Genomic DNA, 26227 nt, shown 5'->3' with positions numbered 1-26227 from the left:
TCTTCTCCGTAACCATCAGCAAAAGAAAGAATTTAAGAGAACGCAACTTCCCGGATGGTCATCAACCCAATTAGGAACACGTTCGGCCTTCCGCGGACCTGGCCCTACTGTCACCCAAGCGTCGCGAGTCCCGCCCGTCCACGCCCCGGGGTGTCAATGGGGGAGCCCAATCGACCTGAGGACTCACAAACCTGGCTCGGGGGGCGTCTCCCCAGGGCGCCGGCAGCTCCTCGCACGCCCGCTGCAGGGTAGCGATCTCGGCTTCCAGGGCTCGGAGCTCTGCCATGGATCGGCTCTGCCCAGAAGCGTCCAGAGCGCAGAGTTCAGCCGTCCCGGCGTCCGTGGCGGGGCCCTGACTAGAGATGTCTGGGGCGCGGAGCTCTGCCCGCCCCGGATCCATGAGACGCAGCTGGTCCAAAGCCGCAAACTTCGCGCCCTCGCCCGGCTCTTCAAGCCGCGCGCGCTCGGGCACCGACCATCCCCGGAGCTCGGCGGGGGAGGAACCCCGAGACGCCCGGGTCCAGTGGCCCTACCCCGCGCTTGCACAGCGCACAGAACTTGTCGCTGTCCCTGCACAGGCAGCCACAGCTGGCTTTCTAAGTTCCGACGCTGCGAGAGCTACGGTTCGCTCCAACCCAATTGCCGAGGGCGAGATGATCCACCCTGCCCAGGCGACGCCTTGGAGATTCCGGGACGCGGACGTCAATTAAGAGTTCCCGGAACACGTGTATGGGCGCCTCTTTATTTTTCTTCCGGTCCCTCACCGATTTAGTTTAGGATTCAGTGAATACAAGGCGCTGTCGCTCTTCATTTTGATTTAGGAATTTTGATTTGGGTCTTTGGGGGACGTTGGAGGCATAGTGGCGGGGACATCACGCTATCCCAGAGACTGGGAAACGAAAGGAAGAGCACTCCGGAACTGAATGTGGTAACAGAACCTTAGAAGGCTGGGTTGGAGATCCAGTAGGAAGGAAAAGAGGTGTGCCTGTTTGGGACACGTGACCGGAAGTTAATGGTTTTGGCAGTCCTGGTTTGAGCAGAGGAGTCGGTGAGCAGTGGGTCAGGGGATTGGGAGATGAGTGAACCGTTTGGCCTACCGTAACCCTCCTGGTCATGGTTCTTCTCGGAGGAAGAAGAATGGTGTGGGCCGGTTGGGGGCGGGGGAGGTGACCAGGAGGCTGAGGTGATGGCTTACACCCGGAACACTAGCCATGCTTTCCGCTGTAGCGCCGTTTCGGGAATCCGCGTGGGAAGAGTCTGTCAACTCTTGGGAAGAGGAAGGTAGATCTGAGCGCCCGCTAGGTACTAAATGGGGTGAGAGATCTCATGATGAGCCTCAAATGTCGATACATCTGAGAACGTTTTCCTAGTTCCTAATCCAACAAACTCCGTAGCATGCTATTAAAAATTACAGGTTCTGGAATTAGACCTGGTGTGTAATCCTCTCTTCACCGCTAATTTTCTGAATGACGTTGGGAAAGTGACATCCTCTCCTTATTCTAAAAGGAGGTACATACAAACTACTACGTATAACGCAGGCAGTTGGGGTTTTTGTTGTTTTGTGTTTTTTAATCTGTACTGTATTAGCTATAATAGAAGTTGTTCTCTTTGTGCCCAAACAGCACTTAAGAGACACTTCTGTTGTGACCAAGTACTGTAATTGCAGCGTTTGCTTAATTCTTATATGTGACAATGAGCTATTCCAGAATGGAGAACTCCTTGTTCCCTTTCGCATATTTACCTGCTGCGTCTCATTTCTTCCAGCGTTTGTTAAAGTGAATAAATTAATATATGTATTCAGTAAAGGAAAAACACCTAACAACTTGGATAAATCAATGGAGAGGATATATTCTATAATATTGTGTTTCTTCAGAGGGAAAGCATCTGCCTGTGTTGGTGCCACCTATGTCTGTATGTGTGTTTAGATGCTGTTCCAAAGTGTGATCATAGAGAATGTGGATATAGAGTTTGAACAGAATCTCCAGGAATAAAATCTAGAAGCAATGTAATAATAAGTGATGCACAGGACCAGATGACTAATATGCATAGATGGTTTAGGGTAAACGGTAGATTGTTAGATTTGAGAAACTAATATAAATAATTCTTCTCTGTAGATAAAAAAAAGTTGTATTTCCCACAGTGAGTGTATGCCCAGCTTTCATGAAAGCCAGCAAAGACATAAAGCGCCTCTATGTGGGTGGCCTTGGCCAGAACATTTCTGAGGCTGACCTACAAAATCAGTTCAGCAGATTTGGAGAAGTTTCTGATGTGGAGATCATCACGCGGAAAGATAGCCAAGGTAAATTTATAGTCTTCGTGGGCAAGTAAAAACAGTTATAACTTAGACCAGTTGACACAAAATAAAGGATTCCTAAAGATGAATGTTAGTCCTAAACACTGAAAGTGTTGTCTTACATTATGGGAAACTGGCTTGTATATCCTGCCCCATGCCCTAGAATTGTCATGTGTGATGTGGAACTTGCCCCAAATTAATGTTTAAGAAGTCCAAAAAATGCTAAATTCCCAAACATCCAATTTCTAAAACTTGTAACTTTTGACGCTTCCTATTAAGTGGAATATCGCAAACACACACTCAAAATGTTCCCTAAACTGATTACTGGATATTACTCTCATGTTCATTTTCTTTTGGTATGTTTTGATAATTCGTAACTTAGAAAAGTATAGTCTTTGTTTCCACTGAAAAATAATCTACACTGTATTAGCTGTACAGGTTTTTCTTTGAAAGAGTCAGTTTTCAAGAGCTCATTTTTGAAATTTAGAAACTTAATTTGTACGCTATTCTCTGGATAAGGATTTAAGTAAGTTTATTTATTTTTTACAGGAAACCCACAGAAAGTCTTTGCATATATCAACATCAGAGTAGCAGAAGCAGACCTGAAGAAATGTAAGATCATGTTTTCCATACTGTTTGTCAGATCATGTCTGTTTTTAACTTGGAATAACACCTCAAAAGCTAATTTCAACTCATTCAGAGGGACAACCAGTATCAAGAGAATTCTGAGATCCTGTAACTCAGCAGGTTTAGAGCCATACCATTTGGAATCAATAGACATGGTAGCACATTCCTAGTGGGTTTGCTCAAAATGGTTTTATAAAATATTTTGGACAATGGACCAAACTTTCATAGAAATTGTATTACATGCACCCCACTGGACAATTGTATTACATGCATCCCAGTGGGACACACATCCCACTGGACATATAGCCAACTGCCCCTCCCCAGTGTGTTTATTTCTTGAGCAGATGTCTTTTTATTAAATGATATTAGGAGAGGGCTGTAGGTCATGTCCTTTTAAGACCATATTCTTGAAATCACTAAATCTGTGTAAGTTTAATAAAAATGAAGGCAAACCTGACTTTTGATGAGAAAGAAAGGGAGATATTCCATACCTGCAGCAATGTATTCTAGTCATTTGGAGGCTGAAATGTCAACAGTTACTGAAAAGGAAACATGCTAATAGAGAAAGAAGACTATCAACCTTTTGTAATTTCATTTACAGGAAACATTGTTTTATTGTTCAGTGAATAAATAATTATAATAAGTATGTTATGGTTAAGAACACATAAGGGCCTCCCTGGTGGCGCAAGGGGTTAAGACGCAACCTATGAAGCTATCTGCAGCCACTGCAGCACAAGTTCGATAACCAGCCAGGGAGCTACCGACATGATACAGCACACCTCTCCTGGCTCACCCTCTACTTCCCTCAGCAGTGTATTTCAGTCAGTCTGCCTGTTGTGTTCCCCACTCTGTCTCTGGTGAATCCTCTCACTCCCCCACACCTCTGGCCTGTACCTCAGTTCTTGTATGCATAAATAAATAAATCTTAAAAAAAAAAGAACACGTAAGCTGTGTTATATGACCTGAGGGTAAGTTATTTAAACTTCAAAGCCCCAGTATGCTTACCTGCTGTATGACAAAAATATTGTTTTCTTGGGATATTGCTGTGGAGATTAAATTGAATAAGACCTTTGTCCTTAACATATTATCTACCAATAGAAACGTCTATCTTTTGATGGTTATTTTTAAGAAAGCTGGTAACAGATTGCTCAGAAAAATTGACTACTAGCACATAGTAGTTCATATACAATTGAATCATGTGTAGAAAATTTGTTTTCAAGTAACGAAGTGATAACTAATTTGAATAAAAGTTGATGAATAAAAGTGAGGTGCAGTAGGACATCAAAGTGTCCCCTGATTGATTTTGGAAAGATTGCCATTGTATCTGGTTCTAGTGTGGGAAATAACTATTAAAATGTTAAATAAATGTATTCATTCACCAGAGATTCCTGACATTACTTTATAAACATTTGACAAACAAATTTTGCTTTATAATTTACTCATTTGCTTGATTCAAATCTTCCAGTAATGCTGGGAGATAGGGACTTTAAGGGCTCCCCTGGTAAGTACTAGAGATGAGACCAGACCCTAGGCCTCCTCTCTCCGGGTCTCTCTTCATTTCTTCTGTCTCTATGGTAAACAAATCTACTTACCTTGGTTCTAAATAATTAGCAGAAGCACATTCTGAAATATGTGCATCATCATGTATTTATTGATAATTCTTTACTTTATAGGTATGTCTGCTTTAAATAAAACAAAATGGAAAGGTGGAACACTACAAATTCAGCTAGCAAAAGAAAGCTTTTTGCACAGGTAAGATTTTTTTTACATGGATTTAAATCCTATTTCTTTATAAGTGATTTTGTATATTCACTTAATTGAATTGAAAACTATAAAGTAATATATCAATTGTTTATTTTATTTATATTTTACATCATTGTTGTAAAATGTATGCTTTCTCCTCTCAGGTGTACTCCCTGTGAAATTCCCACCACCAATTCACCCATGTCCCATCAACATAGTCCCTTGTGTTCTTCCATCCCTGTTTGATCCTTCATCCCCCTCCTCCCCTGCAGAATGTCTCTAATTTATAGTTGCCTGTTGATTTTGATTTTTAATTTATTATAATTTCCCCACCCCCTCCAGATCCCTTATTTGTTTCCTATACATTCCTCCTGTAAGTGAAACCATCAGTTTTGGTTTTTTGTGTGTTTTTTTTAGATTTATTTATTTCTTTATATAAGCACTGGGTACAGACAGAAGCGCGGGAGGGCGAGAGAATTCACCAGAGCCAGAGTCGGGAGCAGAGCAGGCAGAAGGACCAAAACACACTGCTGAGAGGAGCAGCGGGCGGCAGGAGAGGTCCGCACGCCATGTGGGACCCTCCTCCGGTGGCTGGGGAGCAGCCAGGGATTGAACCAGCACTGCAGAGGCTGCAGGCAGCTTTGCAACCCAGCGCTTAACCGCTGCGCCACCGGGGAGGCCCTATTTTTCTTTTTCTTTCTGGTTTATTTCACTGAGCATAATCCCTTCCAGCTCCGTCCATGTTGCTGTGAATGGGATGAGTTTATCTCTTTTGATTGCTGTGTAATATTCCATTGTGAATATATACCACATCTTCTTGATCCAGTCATCTATTTTTGGGCAGTTGGATGTTTCCATAGCTTACCTACTGTAAAAAGTGCTGCAGTAAACATAGGGATGCAGGTGTCCTTTTGAATTAATGTTTTTGTGTCCTTTGGGTAGATTCCTAAGAGTGGAATGGCTGGATCATATGGAAGCTCCATTTTTAGTAGTTTGAGGAACCTCCACACAGCTTTCCATAGTGGTTGGACCAGTTTACATTCAACACCAGCAGTGTAGGAGAGTTCCTTTTTTTTCTCCACATCCTTGCCAACGTTTGTTGTTTCCTGTTTTTTTTTTTTTTTTTTTTTTTAATATGTGCCGTTCTCACTGGTGTAAGGTGGTATCTCATTGTGGTTTTGATTTATATTTCTCTAATTACAAGAGATGTTGAACATTTTTTTATATGCCTGTAGGCCATTTGCATTTCCTCTTTGAAGAAGTGTCTTTTTAGCTCTTTCGCCTATTTTTTAACTGGATTGTTTACTTTGTTTTTATTTAGTCTCATCCGTTCTTTGTAGATCTTTGTGATCAGTCCCTTATTAGTAGTACTGTGTGCAAAAATTTTCTCCCAATCAGTGGGGTGTCTCTTTGTTTTGGTTAATATATCTTTTGCTCTACAGAAGCTCTTTAATTTGATGTAGTCTCAGCTGTTCATCTTTTCCTTCACTATCTTTGCTTTAGGTGATGTGTCTTTAAAGATGTTACTGAGGTGTATGTCATATAGTGTTTTGCCTATATTTTCTTCTAGTAATATAACAGTTTTAGCAAATTCAAGCATTATAGGTAGAGCCAAATAAAATCCCTCTTGAACTCTGACTCTGTGACCCCCAACACTAAAATGGTAATGCGTACAAATGTATATTTTAAGCTATAAAAATAAAATTCATCTTTTTTAGCATAACCTTTCGTGGTAATATATGTCTTCCCCTTTCTCTGTAACAACTGTTTACTACTATTTCAGAAAATGGCTTTATCATGTTGGCCATTTAGACTGTTTCCACTTCTTTATGATAATAGATGACGTTTGCAAATGTCTCCTGGAAGGGTTCTTCTGGTGTTTATGTCAACAAGGAAACGTGCTAATTCATGTACATTTAAATTATTATAGAAGGCACCAAATTACTTGTGTTGGTTTTGAGTATTGATACTGATGTCACACACAAAGATATAAAGGTAATATGGAATCTCTATATGAGAGGCATCAGATTATTCAAGTGATTTAAGAACAAGACAGTTAACAACTATTGTAGCATTTTAAGATCCTGAGGTACTTTTAGGGAGAAAAGATTATGAGAGTTTGGGCGCTTTCAAAATAAGAAATGTTTTAGGAATGTATAGAGTGACCACAAGAGTTGATAAGATTGTTCTAGGCCAAAGAAATGGCACAAGAAAAAAGAATGCCTTAATTAGGTGTCAGGTAGCCTACTGGAGATGTGCTTTGAGGGTATGATCTTGTGAAAAAGGCGAGATCTGAATTTTTTTCTCCAGCACGGGTTGGGGAGTGCATCTCTGAACAGGGTGGTGATGTGACTTTATTCAGCTATACTTTAGTGCCTACCATGTGCAGGAAGTGGGGCTTCAGTCCTGAGCAGGTAGACCTGCAATGTTGTTGTCTTGGGGCATTGTGTGGGTATGCCTAAACGTTGCGAGTCTGATAGTCATTCTAGAAGGTGTCAGGAAAGTAGAAGACCACATGTAAAGTAGTGAATGACAGTTATCCAGACCTGATTAAGGTGGTGGTGGGGGTTAATTAGAAGGGTACAGTGGCATTCTGTTCATTATAAGAGTATAAATCATCAAGATTGGGTAATTGAGCTATGAAAGACACCTCTTCCTCATAGGAAAGAGTAAAGGAATTAAGGGTGGATAAAATGCCAAAAGTGCAGTTAAAAAGGAAAAAAATAAGAAACCTGAAATCATCACTATTAAGTTAAACATCTGTATGAAATTACAAAATGAAACAAAAGCACTGTTGATAGCATGATTGGTTATTTTAACTCTTTTATTTATATTTTGCTCTTTGATTCAGATTGGCCCAAGAGAGAGAAGCAGCAAAATCAATGAAAGAAAAATCAACAGGCAACACCAACTTGTTTGAAAAGATGAGAGGGATAGATTTATATATAAAAGCTGTTCCTGGAACAGAAGTACCAGGGCATAAAGTGAGTCTCCTCTGCTGCCTAACTAGCCAGATACCTGAGACCACATGATATGGGCATCATGTTTCTAAAGCACTTCCTTTCACCCTTGCTTTAAAGTAGTTAACGTAGGTAGTACTTTTGTTCTTCACAGTGCGTTTACAACTCTTGGCATCAGCACAGTTCTCCATTTTATGGAGAGAGAAGTCAAGCCCAAGGGACCTAGGTGGTGAGGAGAACACACTGGTCCAAATTGCGTTTTTAACAACTGGTGTTTTTGTATAGTATTCTGCATAATTTATGTGAGATCAATACCTGCCCAGATTTTCCTTCTTTCTTTTCTCTTTGCCCACGGACTTTTTTAAGCTCATTTTTATTATCAGAAAAGTAAACCTAACAGTAATCATAGCTACTATGAGTTCAGTTTTTTCAAATAGTACATTTACACAATGTGGTTAATCTTTTTCCATTGTATCATGTAATATAAATACATTTCTTGTTTTTCTTGTCTTTTAGAATTGGGTTGTTAGTAAATTTGGAAGAGTCTTACCTGTCCTTCACCTGAAGAATCAACATAAACGTAAAATATCCTTTGCAATCCTCTTTCAGAATAATTATTACTTATCACAGTGAATGATACTTGTAAGAGTTACCTTTGTCATTAAGTCTTTAGGTGTTTATCTAACAGTTTTTATGTTCCCAATTTGTAGGCAAGGTAAGATTGATCAGCCTACATGTATGAAGTAATTAGAGAATAATGAGAAACTATTATGAGGTTTCATATGAGTAAGTGATGCAAATGATGATTGTCACAAAAGCACTTTCACTTACTGATGTTCACATCTTTCCTCATTTGCTGTATATCAAATTGCTAAAGGAGCTGAAGAACTGGAAGAGAGCAGGGTTCATCGTTAAAGAAGATTCTGGAGTAACAGTGGTAGGTTTCACAGCAATAGAAAAGTTATAGGAAGAAGTCCATGAAAGAGGAAGAGGAGGTACAAATATGTAGACAGGCAGGTGAATGGTGGCTGGGGAAGTAGTGTTGAACCCAGGATGAGGGAATTCTGGTGCCTGATCTGCTGAGGAAATAAGGTCAGATTTTCTAAGGCCTTCAATTCCTAATGCCATGGCTGGCTGGGCAGAGGATGAATATTGTATATCTTTTAACTCTAGCCATGTGTCAGTCAAGGAAGGAGAAGCAGTTCCAGGTGTTACAGACAGAGGAGATATAATGCATGCAATTTGTTAAAAAAAAGTATTAGAGGAGTAAGAAGCCAGTAGGCCATTTGTCTAAAGATTAGTAACTGCAGCAAGTCACTACTACCCTGTGGCTGTAGTACACTGGGGCCCCCAGGGCACTGGCCATATTTGCTATTTTTGTTCTTCCTGCCAGTGGAACTAAATTCTAGGTAATACTGATAGTAACTTTATTTCCCTTCACCTCTTGGCTTCCTACCAGTGGCAGCCAGTAATGATAAAGAGGTGGATATTGAAGGTCAACATGAAACTAAGACAGTAGACATTGTTGGGCATACTTCACGTATTTGGCATGTGTTCAATACTTGCTAAATGAACAAAGGACTTTTCAGAAGTGATAATGCAACTTACACTTGCCTATTAGTATGTCTTAGGAAATCAGCAAATGTCAGCTGTCATTACAACATACTTAAAATTAACTTGAATCTTTCTGAATGTTGTTAGCAACAAATAGACCTAGCAAAGAATTACTACCTTTCTAATAAAGACTACAAAATGCTCTGCAGAGTGAGTAGAATATGAAATGGATGATGTTAGGCTAGGAGAATCAGAGCTAGAATGAGACAATAGTGAGAAGATAGGAATGGACAGAAGAATTTGATACTGAAAGGACATGTGTTTGGCTAGCTGTGCCCCTTTGGCTCCCCTCTATTCTGCTTTATATTTTCAGGTCAGTGAGGTGAGATCTTGGATTTACAGAAAAGTCTTGTGGCCTCTGTGCCTAGAACTTAATCTGAATGGATTTACTTTAATGTCTATATACAGCCCAAGTAGTTTCTGCCAATTAACAGTTATGATGCTTGGTTTTAACTCTGGACATGCCATAGGAAACTCAGTTCCAAAGACCCAGAGGTCACCTAGTGAAGTCAAAGTCTTCATTTTTTTGGATAGGAAACTGAGGGTAAGCTGAAGCAAATTACTTAATCAAAATTAAATAGTATTTCTTTTGCTTCATCAGATTGATGAATCCTAGTGATTTTGTTTTGTTCCTTGACTTTTGGTAACATCATAAAATATGACCCTTCAAAATACTGCCACAACTTAAAGAAGATAGGGGAGGATTTCAAAGATACCATCCCTATATCCAACCTCACTTGGGAATTGGAAGGAGGGAATGATCCTATGAGTAAGAAACGGCGAGGAGAGTTCTCTGACTTTCACTACCCTCCCAAGAAGATAATAAAAGTGCAGAAGGATGATGGTTCCCCTGGGTGTCTGACTATGAGACCAAAACCCAATTTGATAATGAAGAATCCACGTTTTATACAGCAAGAGTCTGCAACAAAAACATCTTATGATTCTGTTACTTCTAAATCAACCTATGTACCTGATTCTGATACTCAGAAACTTAAAAAACTATTTTTTCAAAATTCTAGCTCGGAAACTACTAGAAACAAAATTAGTATGTCTGATGATGATACTGATTCTGAGGATGAATTAAGACTACTGATTGCAAGGGAGGAAAACTTAGAGAAAACTAGGAGGTCCTCAGTAAATGAATCTGAAAATGATCCCTTTGAGGTTGTTAAGGAGGATTTCAAATCAGATGTTCATAAGCTTCGTTCTTTTACAGGTTTAGGTATCAAAAATGATGTCTCTTGCCTTGATAGTGATGATAATGTTATGGAAAATGATTGTGACTATGATTCAGGAGATACAGATGAAATCATTGCAGTGAAAAAAAAATCTGGTGAGGTTAAAAACAGTACAGAATTTTCACAAATGAAAAAGACCATGCACAAGAAAACTTTGAAAAATAGAAAAGACTGTGAGCTTTCTGATCGTTGTATTAAAGTACAAAAGAGAAATAATGCAGAAGTAGCCATCCATCAAGGAGTTAAGCCTCTTGGTTGTAAATCTCCACCCACCTCCAATGGCAGTAAAGATGCCGATTCTGTATCAGAATCAGCTCAGTCTGTAGATGAGGAGTATAGCGCTATGATGAAAAACTGTGTTCATGTGAATCTTACTTTGGCTGATTTGGAACAGTTGGTTGGTAGGGACCCGGAGGCTCCAGGAGAAGATACTGAAGTCAGTGTCCAGGAAACCACTGCCATGTTTGACAGGGCCTCCAAGAAGCCAAGGACTCCCAGTGGCTTCCACAGAGGCCGACGGTGTATTCATCCTGAGGAAATTGTGGCTTCCCTTTTAGAAGGAGAAGAGAATACCTGTGGAAAACTGAAACCAAAGGAAGGCAACTTAAAGCCAAAATTTCAGGCTTTCAAGGGAGTAGCCTGTCTCTACGGAAAAGAATCAATGAAAAAATCCTTGAAAGAGGGTGTTGCTGCTAACAATGTTAATAAAGAACAGGATTCCATGAAACTTGAGGATACTAGTGGCATAGCTCTGGAAAAGACTCAGGGCTCATCAAGCAGGACTCCATTCCAACAGCCAAAGAAGGCAAATGATCCAAACTGTATTCAACCTCAAAAGAGACAGTCCACTTTTAAGAGCCAGGATCTCATGGTGGTATCCCCTAGCAGTTCAGAAAAGGGAAGTAAAAATCCTGTTTCTCATATGTTACCATTAAACAATAAGAAATCTTTAAGTCTTGGTGCAAAGACTCCCAAAGTGGGCATTGAGGAAGACTGTTTTCATAGGACCACAAAGACAGAAGAGGACTTAGAAAAGAAGCCTGATCTGAGCAGTGGAGCAGCCCCTGAGAAATCGTCAGCAGTCTCCTCCAGGAGAGATACTCAGGGAAACAAAACTGATTTCCTGCTTTCTGCTAATAGTTTGCCAGATGTTAATGCTAAGCAGAAGCATGCTGAAGATAACCAGAGACGCTTGGCAGCCTTAGAGGCAAGGCAAAAAGCAAAAGAAGTACAAAAGAAGCTGGTTCATGATGCTCTGGCAAACTTGGTGAGTGGATTTTCAGTCTGTGGATTTAAGTAGACCTCTCAAAGTCTAAGCTTTTTTACCCATGAAGGATGTTATGCCCCTGTAGAGCTCCGGTTTTGTTTCATGTCCTTGACTTAAAAACTTTTATCACCATATATAATTGTAGTATACCCCAGAGGAAGTGAGATTTAACTTAAAAACATCCATCTGCCTATATTTAAAGTTTTCTTCATAATTTCCTTTCCTTTAGAAGCTATAGGTGTGTAACCACATGTAAAATGTAGTTACATGATATCCTATGATATCTCCTATGATATCCAATGTCTGCTTATCCAATGATTATAGCTTGCCTAGTCAAGATTGACTGCAGTGAATCCTCATTCATTTTTTTCTGACAGTTGTTAAATACTTGAAAAGTTCTAGGCCTTTAGGCCTCACAGTAGGAGCTAGATTTTCTAATGATGGTCCCTGTCTCAGGCAGTTACTGGCCCATAATGTTGTGGGCAGAGTGTCATGGTTAAGTTTCATGTCCTGGTAGTATATAGGGGGCACTCTGTATTGTCAGGAGGAAAAACCTTGAAAGGGTCAGTGGGAACTAACTGAGGAGAGGTAAAATGGTGGAAGAGAGAGGAAAGATAAGTCCTTGAAAGGGAGACAGTTTGTACAAAAGGGCGATGAAGAATGAAGCTAAAGAGAGTAGCAGTTAAGTTATGAAGAGACTGTGGAGGTTGCACTTTATTCTCAGGGCTGTGAAAAGACAAGAACTTTAAGCAAGGGAATAAGGATTAGTTACGTAGCTATCAGAGCAGGACTTGGTGAACTATAGCTGCCAACCCACAGCTTATTTATATTGCTGCCAAGCTCAGGGTAACTTTGTTTTTAAAGGTTATTTAAAGAAAAAAGCATAATATAGAACTGAGATCTTGTGTAGCTTGCAAAACCTAAAATATTTTTAGCTCTTTATAGGAAGCTTGCCAACCTCTGGGAAAGATCATGATGAAAAGAACAAATTGAATGAGACAAATCTTGAATAAGCCAGAGCCTTTGGGAAGTCATGACCAAGCTAGTGATAGTAGGAATAAATGTAAAAGTACCCAAAAAGTTCAGTTGATGATAGGATATGGAGAAAGAGAACAGAAATAAAATTTCTACTTGAGAAATAAGGGGTGATGACAGCATTCATTGGATTAAAAAAAAATTGGGAAGACTTGCAGGAGAAGCCTGATTGTATAATGCTTTTGATGATCACTCTAGGATGGTCATCCAGAGGATAAGTCAACACATATCATCTTTGGTTCTGACAGTGAAAGTGAAACAGAGGTGATATCCACTCAGGAGCAGAACCAGCCGGGAAAGGAACCAGTGAAAGTAAGATATTCAGAATATCCTTATGGGCATTACTCTACTTCTGCAAATCCATTTCTGCAAATTGCATACCAACACATCCACACAACAGACTAGCTCAACATAAAATTCTTCAAAGCCATGATGAGACTGGAGACTCCCCATGCTACTGGACACAAAGTCCATGGGTTCCTTGGAGATTCTTTCCCATGTGAATCTATTCTTCACATCATCTGCAGTGTGGCATTAAATGAATGAAACCCTGCAGGAAGTGTTCTCATGTATAGTAACCCCCCCTTCTCCTCTCCTTGCACTTCAAGCTGCATTAGGGACCTCTGGATTAGTAACCAAAAAACCAAGTAGATATCACTGTGTTAGGAGTTCTCATTCTACTTATCATCCACCCTTTCTTGGGAGATTCATCAGGATTGTTGATTCTTAAATGTGAGGGGGAAGATTACATAATGAAGAAAATGTTGATTGTCTCAGTTATTAATAAACCTTCTTGTCATCTCTTCACCTGTGTAATAGGCATCTGCTGGTAAAGCATCAGGAAAGCTGTTTGACAGCAGTGGTGATGAGGAATCTGGTCCTGAAGATGACAGTAACAGGTTCAGAATTAAACCTCAGTTTGAGGGCAAAGCTGGACAGAAGGTTAGTGAAGACTGAAAATAAAACCTGTAACATGTCCTTATTTTTTAACATGATCTTAAATCTAGGTAAATGCAAGCAGACCTTTGCCCACACTCCAGCAGTGTGTTTTGGATTTGGGTATTATTTTGGAACTGAATCTTCCATGACCCTCTCTGATCAGTTCATGGGTATGTGAAGTTATGCAAACATTAATGTGAATTTCAGGACATTGGAAGTGCAAATGGAGCATCTTCTTTAGAAGTGATTTCTTGGGAAAATGGCCATCAATTATGTGTATGTTTTGTCTTTGTAGCTCATGAATTTGCAGTCTCACTTTGGCACTGATGACAGATTTCGCATGGACTCCAGATTTCTAGAAAGTGACAGTGAAGAGGAACAGGACGGTATGCCCCATTGTCCATATAGTCCTGGTGTCAAAGCTGGGGAATTCTGAGAAGTCATCTAGTCTCACGTCTTTGCATAACACACGGAAAAATTCTGTAACCCAGAACATTAAATTGTGGAGCTCACAATCTAAGACTTTCTGAGATTGTTTGTGCATTTAAACAACTGTAATTACTTGAAGTTACCAGAAAGGACAGAAATTCATAGCATCCATTCAAAGGCAGCATCTTCCTCTGTCCCATCCCTGGTGTCAGAGAGAGGACGAGATCTGCACTAGCACTAGAGGGGCAGTCCCTAGTAAGGCCATGGAAGATAGTTAAGTCACAGTTGGTTTTCTAAAAGGAAGAGTATTCATCTTCCTTGCGGTATGTTTGCCAGGTGTAGTTTTTTTAAAAGAGCATTGTAATGCTGAATGCCATTCTGTTTGAATTCATCCTTATTTGGATATGTTTAGAAGTAGTGAGGCTCTCACAAGCATTCTAATTCAGTTGGTTTGTTTTTTCCCCACTTCCTGGAGCATTTTATTTGGCATTGGTTCCAAACTTTTCTGCTTTGTTTTTTTTTTAATTTAAATTTTTTCTAAGATTTTATTTTTATTTACTTATTTATGCATGTAAGAATGGGGGGATATATAGGCCAGAGTTGCAGGGGGTGAGAGGATTCACCAGAGACAGAGTGGGGAACAGAACAGGAAGATTGACTGAAATACACCGCTGAGGGGAGCAGCAGACAAGTCAAGAGAGGTCTGCTGCACCATGTAGGTAACTCCCTATGATGCTTTCAATTCTTTGAACTAATTATTATGTGTACTATACATTTCTGGAAGCCAGGATTAAGTAAATTCTGTAGTCTCCACACCAAGTTAGGTTTCAGAATTTCTCACTCAAAATTCCATGTTGAAAGCATAGGAACAGTCAGAAGCTTGGAAATAGCCTACATATGGAAACTTCATATGAGGTTACTTCATTTCTGCCATTTGTCTCCTTACAGCTCTTCTGGTTGGTATATATTACATCAGAGCTGTGAATAACCATTTCACCAAAGACAGTGGGGATTACATTTTTACCATGTTAAAGTAATCAAAGCATCTGTAATCACTTTAGTTTTGTAATTAGCATCTTTACTCTGTTGCATTTAATATTTATTGTTAAAACTTTGATTTTTTTTTAAACAAGTTCCTTCAAAGAAAAACTTTTAAACTTCCTACTGAAGTCATTAAATCTACCTTTTTTTTTTTAAAGATTTGTTTATTCATACTAGAACTGGGGTATAGGCCAGAGGTATGGGGAGGGGGGGTGAGAGTATTCACAAGAGACAGAGTGGGGAGCAGAACAGGCAGGTGTACTGAAATACACTGCTGAGGGGAGCAGCAGACAAGTCAAGAGAGATCTGCTGCGCCATGTGGGTAACTCCCTGGCCAGGGATTGAACTTGTGCTGCAGTGGCTGCGGATAGCTTCATAGGTTGCTTCTTAACCCCTTGTGCCACCAGAGAGGCCCAAATCTTTTTATTTTCACAAAATGACAACTAGAAGTGAAACTGTTTGCTGGTCATGCAATTTCTGAATTTGCTGTGGCACTGAGGGTTCTGGGGATAGGAAGGATAGCAAAATGAGGTTTAGATTTTCCTCCTGTCATAATGTGCTTTGTGCATGTTTAGGTACTTGGTAAATATTTGATGATTGAGGCTTCTCAAGTTATATTTGCCAGGAGATTACTAATTATCCCTTTTTTTCTAAGAAATAAATGAAAGAAAAACTGCTGAGGAAGAAGAGCTTGCGGCAGAAAAACTGAAAGCCCTGAATGTTGTGCAGAGTGTTTTGCATATCAACTTGAACAATCCTACAAGCAAAGGACCAGTAGCTGCTAAGAAATTTAAGTATGGCTTATGTTCCATCACATCCTGTATTTTCCTTTGCCATAATTGAACTCTTCTTGAACTCAGTTTAAAACTAGGCCATTTTAAGCTTTTGGGGAGAGCATTTGGTAATAAGTATCTGACCTTTATAAATGTACTTATTTTTAATCGAATGATTCATTTCAAGAAACTAATCTTAAATTATTTTTGTATTTATGTTCGTGGGTATCATGGCAATATTGCTCCCATAAATGACACAATTGAAAAATGGTTTAAATGTAAGCTGTAAAACTATATAAATGTCTCTATTTATTATGGAAAATTTTAAACATCTTAAAGGCTATTATAACAAAACCCCTGTACACCATCATCCAGCTCACAGAATCATCAACATATGACCAGTTTTCTATACTTTTTTACCCACTCCCTCCTTTCCCCACTGGGATATTTTAAGCAAATCCCAGTAGTATGTCGTTTTATCTGTATATATTTTAGTATGATGTATTTTTCAAGTTAAAAAAAATCCATTGAAATTCAAAACTAGGTAATTGAGAATATAATCCTTTTTAACAATATCCTAATAAAGACCTATGTCTTACTCAGAAATTAGAATAGGTCTTGTGTTGAATTGTAATTTGCTATTAATCAAACATTAGAACTCTGGTTTCTCTTTTCCAATTTCTTTCTCTCCTTTTTTTATATAGGGACATTGTACGTTATGATCCAACAAGGCATGACCATGCTGCTTATGAAAGGAAGAAAGATGATAAGCCAAAAGAAAGGTAAATCAAGCTGCTTCATTAATTAGCAGGATCCTATAAATTAATCCCATTTCAGATAGTGAACAAAATAGATAGTAACCAACATCCCATCTATTGGTCCCTACTGTTTTTAAGACAGAGTTATTAACCTGGTAGAGAAGGTCTTAACCTTTCACAAAAGAACCTCACGTGTGTAAATGCCATATATTCCAACTTAATATATGTTTCTTGTCATTGCTGTAACAAATTACCACGAACTCAGAAGCTTAAAAACCATAAAATATATTTTTTCACAGTGCTAGAGACCAGGATTCTGAAATCTATGTTATTGAAAGGACTACATGTTCCCTTTGGAGGTTTCAGGGGAAAATCAGTTTTACATCTCTCTCATGTCAGGTGCTACCAGCAATCCTTGGTATTCCTTGGTTTGTGGCTTCCTTACTCCATCTTCACGTGGCCGCCTCTTCTTTTCTGTGTGTCTCTTACCTTTGTGTCTATTCTAAGGATACTTGTGATTGCATTTAGGATCTACCTGAATAATTCTGGATAATCTTAGTTGGAGAACCCTTAATTTAGTTACTCTGCAAAGACCCTTTTACTAATTAAGGTAATATTCACAAATTATGGGATTTAAGACCTGGGCATACCTTTTGGGGAGCAACCATTCAATTGCTAGTGGAATATAAAAAGCAGCTCCTATTTCCTAAAGACGTGCTATCAGTTTGATAAATGTGGATCAACCAATTATTTGTCTGGATTAATTCCTTCATTTTCCTTCTGCTAAAATTACTGAAGGCAGTGGGCTATCCTGAATTAGTTCCTGGAGCAAAAATGACATGTATGAAAAACTGATGAACTGAAAATAGTTTGAGTTCAGTTAATAGTAATATACCAAGGTTTATGTTTTAAAATTTTGACAATTGTGTCATAATTATATAAATTGCTGCCATTAGGAGAAACTAGGTGAAGGTTATTAGGAAATTCTGTACTTTCTTTGCATCTTTTCTGTAAATCCAAAATTGTTTCAAAATTGAAGTTTTCTTTTAAATGGAATAATATAACAGACCAAAGTAGAAATAATATAAACGTTCCCTGTAATATAGAATTTTTGTATGTTATTTTAGATAATACACACTGAAAATGGTATATAAGTAGGAATAATAGATTTGTTTTTATTTACATCTAATTTGTAGTAGTTTTCTGTTGCTGCATAACAAATTCCCCAAAACTTACCATCTTAAAACCACAAACATTTATTAACTCGGAGCTTCTGTGACTCAAGTGTTTTGAAGCAGCTTCTCTGGATTATTCTGTTCTCAGGAAGTTGTAGTCAAAACATTGCCTGGGGCTTTCGTCTCCGAAAAACATGACTGAACCTGGATGATTTGCTTCCAGGATGGCTCATACGGGACTATTGGCCTATTCCTCACTTTGTTGGCTTCTTTACTGGGCAGCTGATGTGTCCTTTTAAAGTGGCCTCCCTGGTGGCCTAGGAGTTAAGTCTTAGCACTATCACTGTGATGGCCTACTGCTGTAGCTTGAGTTCAATCTCTAGCCAGGGAGCTGACCACATATGGTGCAGCAGACCACTCCTGTCTCACCTATGGCTCCCCTCAACAGTATATATCAGTAGATCTGCCTGCTCTGCTCCCCACTCTGTCTCTGGTGAATCCTCTTGCCTCCTCTGGCCTATATCCCAGTTCTTCTATGCATAAGTGAATAAATAAATATTTAAAAAAAAATATCCAGATTTGTTATTTAATGTAGTAAAAAGAGATCAACTCACTGAATTAGTCTGTCAATAAGATGATTATTTGGAATGTCTTGCCCATTTATTATTTTAGGTTATACAACTAGAACTTTGGCCTGATGTTATTTATGATATATAGAGTGAATTCTAAATAGGAAAAAGGATTTTAATCTTACTGAATTAAAACTCAATATTGGAAACTGCAATGTAACTTCTTGTCTCAAAAAGGGAAAAGCATGTTTCTGAATACAGAACAGGTTTATTGTAATATAAAATTTTCATTCCAGAACAAACTATATGTAGATAGCACTTTTACAATTATTTCTTTTTTTTTTTTTTTATTTTTAAAACTTATTTATGCATACAAGAACTGGAGTCTAGGCCAGAGGTGTGGGGGGTGAGAGGATTCACCAGAATAGTAGAGAGCAGAACAGGTGGATCTACTGAAATATCCTGCTGAGGGGGGCCTCCCTGGTGGTGCAAGGGGTTAAGACGCAACCTATGAAGCTATCCACAGCCACTGAAGCATGAGTTCGATCCCCGGCCAGGGAGCTACCCATGGTGCAGCAGACCTCTCCTGTCTCGCCCACTGCACCCCTCAGCAGTGTATTTCAGTCAATCCACCTGTTCTGTTCCCCACTCTGTCTCTGGTGAAGCCTCTCACACCCCACACCTCTGGTCTATACCCCAATTCTTGTATGCATAAATAAATAAATCTTTAAAAAAAATATCCTGCTGAGGGGAGCAGTGGGGAAGACAGGAGAGGTCTGCTGTGCCATGTGGGTTAGCTCCCAGGTTGGGGATTGAATTCATGCCTCAATGGCTGGAAATAGCTTGATAGAGCTGAGACCTAATCCCTGCACCACCAGGGAAGCCTCACTTTTACAATTATTTCTAAAACTGAATTAACTAGATTCTTTTACGCCAGTTTTATAAAATTCAAAATATTTTGGAACTTAAAATTTATAGATGCCATCTCTTTTAACATTTTGCAGATGAGGAAACTGAGACTCACTGTGGTTGAGTGATTTTACTCAGAGCTAATATCTTAGGCGTAATTTCTAAAATGTAGCTCAGAGGAGAAGTAGATTAATAGTTAGAACTTTGATGTCATTTTGCATATAGAAAATTTATTGATCAAGGTTTTCCTTTCACCAGTAGAATTTTATATGTGGCTCCTCAGTTGTTGGAAGGATGGAATTAAAGTTATCCTAGGTGTTTTCTTGTTTTTTATAAATTTTCCCAAAGCCAACTATTTCTTTGTGGTACACATGTCTATGTATGTCATTGCAGTAAAGCAAAAAGAAAGAAGAAAAGGGAGGAAGCTGAGAAGCTACCTGAGGTGTCTAAAGAAATGTATTATAACATTGCTACGGATTTAAAAGAAATATTCCAAACTACAAAAGATACCACTGAAAAGGATGACAACATACCCTGGAATGAGGATTGTTCTGGAGAGGAAGTCCAGGACTCTGCAGCTTCTTTGAATGGGACCCAGCAACCTGGAGGATTCACATTCTCCTTTTTTGATTCAGATACTAAAGATGCAAAGGAAGGTACTCATTTTTTTTTCCTTCTGCATTCCACGTAGTTTGAGCTTAATTGAGTCCACATTAAGTGCAATGTGGTTGCAATTAAGTGCAAGCTGAAGAAAAGATCCTTTCTTCCACCTAGCTAAGCAATATGAGATTCAGTAATAAATGTGATATACCTGGAAGTTTGTTGTAACAGCAAATTGTTTTTGCATTTAAGGGAGCAAATTTATAGCTAGCTGAAATATGAAGGGAAGTCAGAGAAGAATGTGCTCAGACCTCTATTGAGTAGAAATAGTCACGAAGTTGTATAGTAAGACGTATATTTAATAGCATCATCTTAAATGCAGTTGGAGAAACCATGACTTTTGGAAACCAGTACTGTATGTGGTAGGAAGAACTATGTAACCTTAGTTTTATACAGATCTGCTCTGTCATCAGTATGCCAGTTGTTTCTAACTTTATCCTTTGAAGGTTTTTCAGAACATAGAGAAAAATATAAACTCAAGTTTGAACATTATTTCAGGTTTACCTTTGAAGGCCAACATGGGCTAAAAGTTAAAAACACCAGTTTCTTAGGAGGCTGCTCCTAGAGTTCAAGTGAAAGTACAGCTTTCTGGGAGTTCATGGCAAAAAACAAGGGATGTTTACAGGAATACATGAGTACTTCACTACAAAGGATTCTATTTCAAAGATCAGCAACTGAAAGAGCATCCATGTGTTTAGCAAACACAAATGCCAGTTCTGTTACTCTTGGCTGTGCTGTCCATTTGAGTACCAAGGTCAGCCCTAAACTGTTGAGAAGAGTTGGCATGCTATAAACATTGACTATGATACTTCTGACTTTGAGAGCCAAGTGTGACAAATTGACCTTGAAATGAGTACTAAGACATCTCAGCAACCTGGGATTTGTGCTTTGAGGTACTGGCAAATTTGGGGGGCTCATACAGTGATTGTTCACATCTTATAGCACTGGATTTTTTCAGCAATTCCAGAAAGAGGTTTGGGAAATTGAAAAATACAAAGGTATATTCCTTTTCTCATTTATGATCAGCAGGAGGGAAACCTGGCTTCACTGAATTGTGTTTTATTTTAGGTTTCTTATGCAAGCCACAGATCTCATGCTTATTTTATTTGTTCTTTTAAGCTGTGTTGTTCATTTATAAGCCTTTAATTTTTATATCTTTTGATGGTATTACTGTATTCCTTGTCAGATCACCTTAGCAATGCCAAAAAACAGATAGTAGTTTTTCTCAATACTTGAAAATGTGAAAAGATGCTGCCTATTTTAAATTAATGATTAAGATATTGGAAATCCAGAAATGCATATGTATGGTGAAAGAATCCAATGAGTGTGTTCAGAAATACATAGCTGTTGAGTTAGAATCCTATCATATTTTATTGTCATGCTGTATAGATACCTACAGAGTTGAAACTGTAAAACCTGGGAAGTTTGCCTGGCAGGGAGCCCCTCATTTCCATGACAGTAGTTCAGAAGAGGAGGAGGAAGATGTTAATGAAGAACCAGATGACAGGAAGTCCAGTCCTAGGTAAGTAATTTGTTTTTGTGCAGGTATATTGCATAATTTGTAAAAATCTGGGTTAGACATACTTTAGAAATATTATTAGAAGCATCTAAGCTTGTTCTCACATGACAATTTAATTTTTTCCTTTCAACTCCTTTGAAGATTTCTCTAAGCTTTTTGTAATGGGAAGCATTTTTCCACTTCCTTGAGATTTGGATAGCACTGAGATTTTGGTTATCACATTTGGATGTGATGCGCTGAAGGAAGTCAGCCTGATGCTAAAGTCTCTGGTCTGGAAAGAGGATGCTGTAGCTTACTGGTTGCCACCCTATGGGGAACATTGGCACATGTGGTAGCAGTGGTGAGGGAGATGGAGTTTATACTTCATCATCAGTACTTCAGATAGAAAAGAGGAATTAAATTGAGAATAAGAAGGCAGGTCATTTGAACTCAGGCAAAATGAGCAAAACACAAAGCAGATATATTTAAGAAATAGTTGATTTATGTTTTTTGTGGTTTTTTTTAAGATTTATTTATTTATGTATACAAGAGCCACAGGTGTGGGAGGGTGAGAAAATTCACCAGAGACAGAGTGAGAAACAGAACAGGCAGATTGACCGAAGCACACTGCTGAGGGGAGCAGTGGGCAAGTCAGGAGATGTCTGCTGTGCCATGTGGGTTGCTCCGTGGCCGGCCAGGGGATCGAACTCGTGCTGCAGAGGCTGCGGACAGCTTCATAGGTTGTGTCTTAACCCCTTGTACCACCAGGGAGGCCCTGATTTATGTTTTTAATGTAAACTTTTCTTCTTGAATTTTGAACTCAGCCAGCTAATGTCTACCTTTCTCTCTTTCTGTCTTGATTCAGAGATGTATCATTACCTGAGAAAGAGACCACTAGATTTTTCTTTTTCTCTAAGATTGATGAAAGACTTAATGGTAAGTCTATCTTGCAATTAAATGTTGTATAACAGGTTATAAATAGTATTGTTCTCACTACTGCACATCTGATACAGCAGCATATATCCAAGGAAGAACTGTTTGGCCACAGTTTTGACCCTTTGCAATGTCATGTGTTTTAGCTCCTCTGTAAAACTGATGCATGTCACTAATAAAGCAAAGGTGCACTAGGAACTCCCACTCCCCATCTCTCTCACACATTAATTATCATCAACACTGTTTTAGGTCTAAGGAACTTGCTTAGATGCTAGATGTACAAAACTACTAAAAGTTTATGTAAAAATTCTGAGGCTGTTCATGAACTTATTTCTTAAAGTCTTGCACAAACAAAAACCAAGTTACAAAATAATACTGATATATTAACAGTAAAAGCCTAACAATTCTTTTTTCATTTTGTTAGAAAATTTTTGAAAATCAGTATAAATTGAAAGAAATGATCTTAAATAGAATCAAAGACCTTGATGATGCTAACATTAGAATATTGTCCATTTTGGTGTTAATTTACTGCCTCATCTTTTTTGTTCATCCTTTGTAGGGTCTGATTTATTCTGGAGAGGTGTGGGAAGTAATATTAGCAGGAGTTCTTGGGAGGCCAGAACAGACAACTTGCGCATAGTGAGTAATTTAATCTTCATATTCATTGTCTCTTAAAATAGATATGGTTTGTCTTTGTGTTAATATTGCCTGGTGTGAGAGTATGGGAAGAAGGTATGAAACTTAAGACAACTGAAAACATAATTTAAACATTCGGAATTACAGTGCTGGAATAGAACTTAGAGGTTATTTAATTCATTCCCCCGTGGTGTGGGTGAGGCAACTGAGGAATGGCCCTGTTGAGTGACTAGTCTTGAGTTCTAACCATGCTCATTATTACAGAATATTATGAGATTTTTGAAAGACTGAATTATAGTTTCCATTGTAAACAAGAAAAGCCACAAGTTTGAATACCCCCTATATTTCTAAGTGATCACTTCCAAAATGATTTCCACAGTCCTGATATTAATCTAAATTTTATTTAATAGCTACTATATACCTTGAAAATAATAATTTATTTTTAACAAAGGCTTTTGATTTTATTTTTTTCTAGGATTGTCGGAAGAAACATAAAGAGGCCAAAAGGAGAGTGAAACCAAACTAATAAAGGCCATTATTGGTTTTTCATACTGAATGCGGATAAGGCAAACATGGAAATTGTATGATCCAGAAAATAATTTTAAATAACCAATAATTCAGAGTGAAGGAACATTCAAAATCTGGCTGATGGATATCAGTCTTGTTGCTGTAATTTCTTTGGATTTGCTCTGTATTTCTTAGTAATTACTTTAAAAATATTAACTCAAACTTTTTTTAAATGACGTACAAGATAGTCCCTCACAATGCTTTTTTGTATATAATCTCTTTGCCCCCTAGCCTCTATGAGTAATGGGCATCTTCTCATGCAAGGTTTACATAAAGTGTTTTTAAATATATGGATCAGAGCACTTGTGTTTTCCAAGTTAGACTCTGTAGGGATTATAAGCTACTTGAAATACTTATTTCTGCTTGTACTAAATACACTTTACCTACATTTTGGGTTTTTGTTTAAGAGGTTAAATACAAGCTTGAGTTCCATACCTGTGTCCCAATGAAGACCTAATTAAAATGTAGACATTTTAGACTAACATCATAGGAGAGTTCTGTTGAGGGCCATAAAAAGACACCATATGTAGTTTTCCTGCCATTGGCTTCTAGGAATTAATGGAGGCAGGCCCATTAATCCAAAAATTCTAGTTAGACCAGAGGCTTATGTAAAATACAAGTGTCTGAAAGATACATCGTTACAGTTAGGAGTCAGGAGTTTGCATCCAGATAGGGAAGCAAATTTAATACCCGAACCTAGGTACTAATTTAATCATCCTGGCTAGGATTCAAGTCAGATATGTACAAGACAGAATCTGTACAAGATTGTTTTATATAGACAGCCCCAGAGGATTGTCATTGAGCCACATGTGTATATCTGAAATAAATTTGTATTTACATCTTGATGGAATATAAACTCTGAGGGCTGGGATGTCATCTGGTTTGTTAACCATTATGTCTCGACTGCCTAGATTTTTGCCTAGCACTTAGTGGGTGCTCACTACATATACTTTTGAGTAACTTGCCAGGGAATTAGCTGAAGAGTCATTTGGGATTCCAATGTTTTGAGCTTTCAGACTCCATAGAAAATGGAAAGAACCACGCAGCTACATAAACCAAATGTTCTACCTTCTCTTGATGTAAATTTATATTAATATATCTTCTTAACTATTAGGTCTACCTACCCCAGGAACTAAGTCATTGTCACTATATATATTTCTTTTTACTAAGGTAACAGTTTACAACAATGTATGGTTTCAGATGGAGTTTTTCACCTCAGCAATGTATATTTTACACCTCCCAACTACCATTTCCACTGTATTCTACATGTCAAAACAGTTCACCCAAACTCAACGGGGACATAGACCCTCAAGGAGTGTCAAGGAATTTATGACCATATTTAAATGTCACATCCTCTATCTCTAAGGCAGAAAAAGTGACAAGCAGCCCTGCCCACCCCCACTCTTGCTCCCCAGATATAAACACCTTCCATATTCTTAGCTTTTTCCTCTGATATTTTTAAGATTTATTTATTTATGCATACAAGAACTGGGATTTAGGCAGAGGTGGGGTGGGTGAGAAGATTCACCAGAGACAGAGTGGGGAGCAGAACAGGCAGATCCATTGAAATACATTGCTAAGGGAAGCAGGGGGAAGACAGGAGAGTTCTTCTATGCCATGTGGGTACACTCCCTGGCTTGGGATCAAACTCTTGCTGCAGTGGCTGGCTGCAGCTTGACAGCACTGTGCCTTTAACCCCTTCGCCACCAGGGATGCCCTTTTCATCTCATCTTTATCTCCATATTTTGACCTAACATGCTGATGCTGTGGTTTCCTGGTTTTTCAGTTTTAGACCTATTTATTACCTATATTGCCTTGATACTGTAAAAAATGAGGTTTTTAACTCTAATTCAAGCAGTTTATATTGACTACATCTAACCTTTTCCTAGAATCTTTTTCTCTCCCACTCACCAGTTTTTCTGGATTCAATCTGGAATTCAATAACCCAACAGTGCCATAAAATGTTTCTCAACCCAATTTTAAAAGTGTCTTCTCCACTCTTTCTCTGGACACATATGTCTGAGAGCTCTTTTCTTGCTGTAATCTGAGCTGTCTGGACTGAATTGAGCAAAGTAGCAACTTGAAGGAATTGGAGACTTAAAAACACATTTCAACTATTTCTAGTTAATATGTTGCAGATACAAACTACTAAATGCATATGTTCAAGAGAGTTATTGAATACACCTTTGCAGAAGGACTCTCAGCCCTATTATAATCCCTGACACTTAGATGGTCATTCCTAGACCCTGTGACCGTTAAGTGAATGCTGTGATTATAAACTGATAAATGAAATTAGCAAGTCAACTTGTTTTCATTATAGGAAATATTTTAAACTAATTTGAATGCTCATTGCCAGCATTTCCTTTCTATTTTGTCCTGTGACACCATATGACCGTTTATGATCATTCCTGTAGTAAAAATCCGGAGCTGGAGGGGTTATTGAGGACACTGCTGACCGGAGCGGGGTTATCGATTTCCCGGGATCAGGAGTCCCGCGTCCAGCAGTTGCGGGGCTGCAATCTTGTGACACCTCAAACAGGATTAGACTCCGCGTTTTGCTAAT

At 38.7% G+C, this 26227-nt stretch overlaps 2 protein-coding genes across 9 annotated transcripts in view; one reads left to right on the top strand and one right to left on the bottom strand.

The window, feature by feature from the left end:
* CENPP (centromere protein P) overlaps positions 1–479 on the bottom strand; it is a 174510-nt gene extending 174031 nt beyond the window's left edge. Inside the window, exon 1 of the mRNA XM_054688716.1 lies at positions 192–479. Within this exon, the coding sequence (XP_054544691.1) occupies positions 192–400 (209 nt within the window). The 5' untranslated portion in view covers positions 401–479. The remainder of the gene's footprint in view (positions 1–191) is intronic.
* A 529-nt stretch (positions 480–1008) lies between these two features.
* Positions 1009–25558, top strand: NOL8 (nucleolar protein 8). 8 transcript variants are annotated; one of them, XM_054689000.1, is made up of 18 exons: positions 1034–1048; positions 1228–1302; positions 2141–2299; positions 2843–2905; positions 4594–4672; positions 7515–7647; positions 8140–8210; positions 9888–11742; positions 12976–13089; positions 13597–13719; positions 14012–14102; positions 15842–15980; positions 16664–16741; positions 19764–20026; positions 21420–21552; positions 22394–22464; positions 23021–23100; positions 23573–25558. In XM_054689000.1, the coding sequence occupies exons 3-18, from the start codon at positions 2161–2163 to the stop codon at positions 23621–23623; spliced, it is 3483 nt and encodes a 1160-aa protein (XP_054544975.1). In that variant the 5' UTR covers positions 1034–1048; positions 1228–1302; positions 2141–2160; the 3' UTR covers positions 23624–25558. The 8 variants fall into 8 exon arrangements, with proteins under 8 accessions (XP_054544974.1, XP_054544969.1, XP_054544975.1 ...); XM_054688999.1 differs by lacking the exon at positions 1228–1302 and having other exon boundaries at positions 1009–1048; XM_054688994.1 differs by lacking the exon at positions 1228–1302 and having other exon boundaries at positions 1009–1048; positions 2115–2299.
* The last annotated feature ends 669 nt before the right edge of the window (positions 25559–26227 follow it).

This window comes from Talpa occidentalis, unplaced genomic scaffold (assembly GCF_014898055.3).
Source record: "Talpa occidentalis isolate TD23 unplaced genomic scaffold, MPIMG_talOcc4v2.1 talOcc4.7, whole genome shotgun sequence".
NCBI classification, from domain to species: domain Eukaryota; kingdom Metazoa; phylum Chordata; class Mammalia; order Eulipotyphla; family Talpidae; genus Talpa; species Talpa occidentalis.
This window is presented reverse-complemented; position numbering and strand designations above follow the sequence as displayed.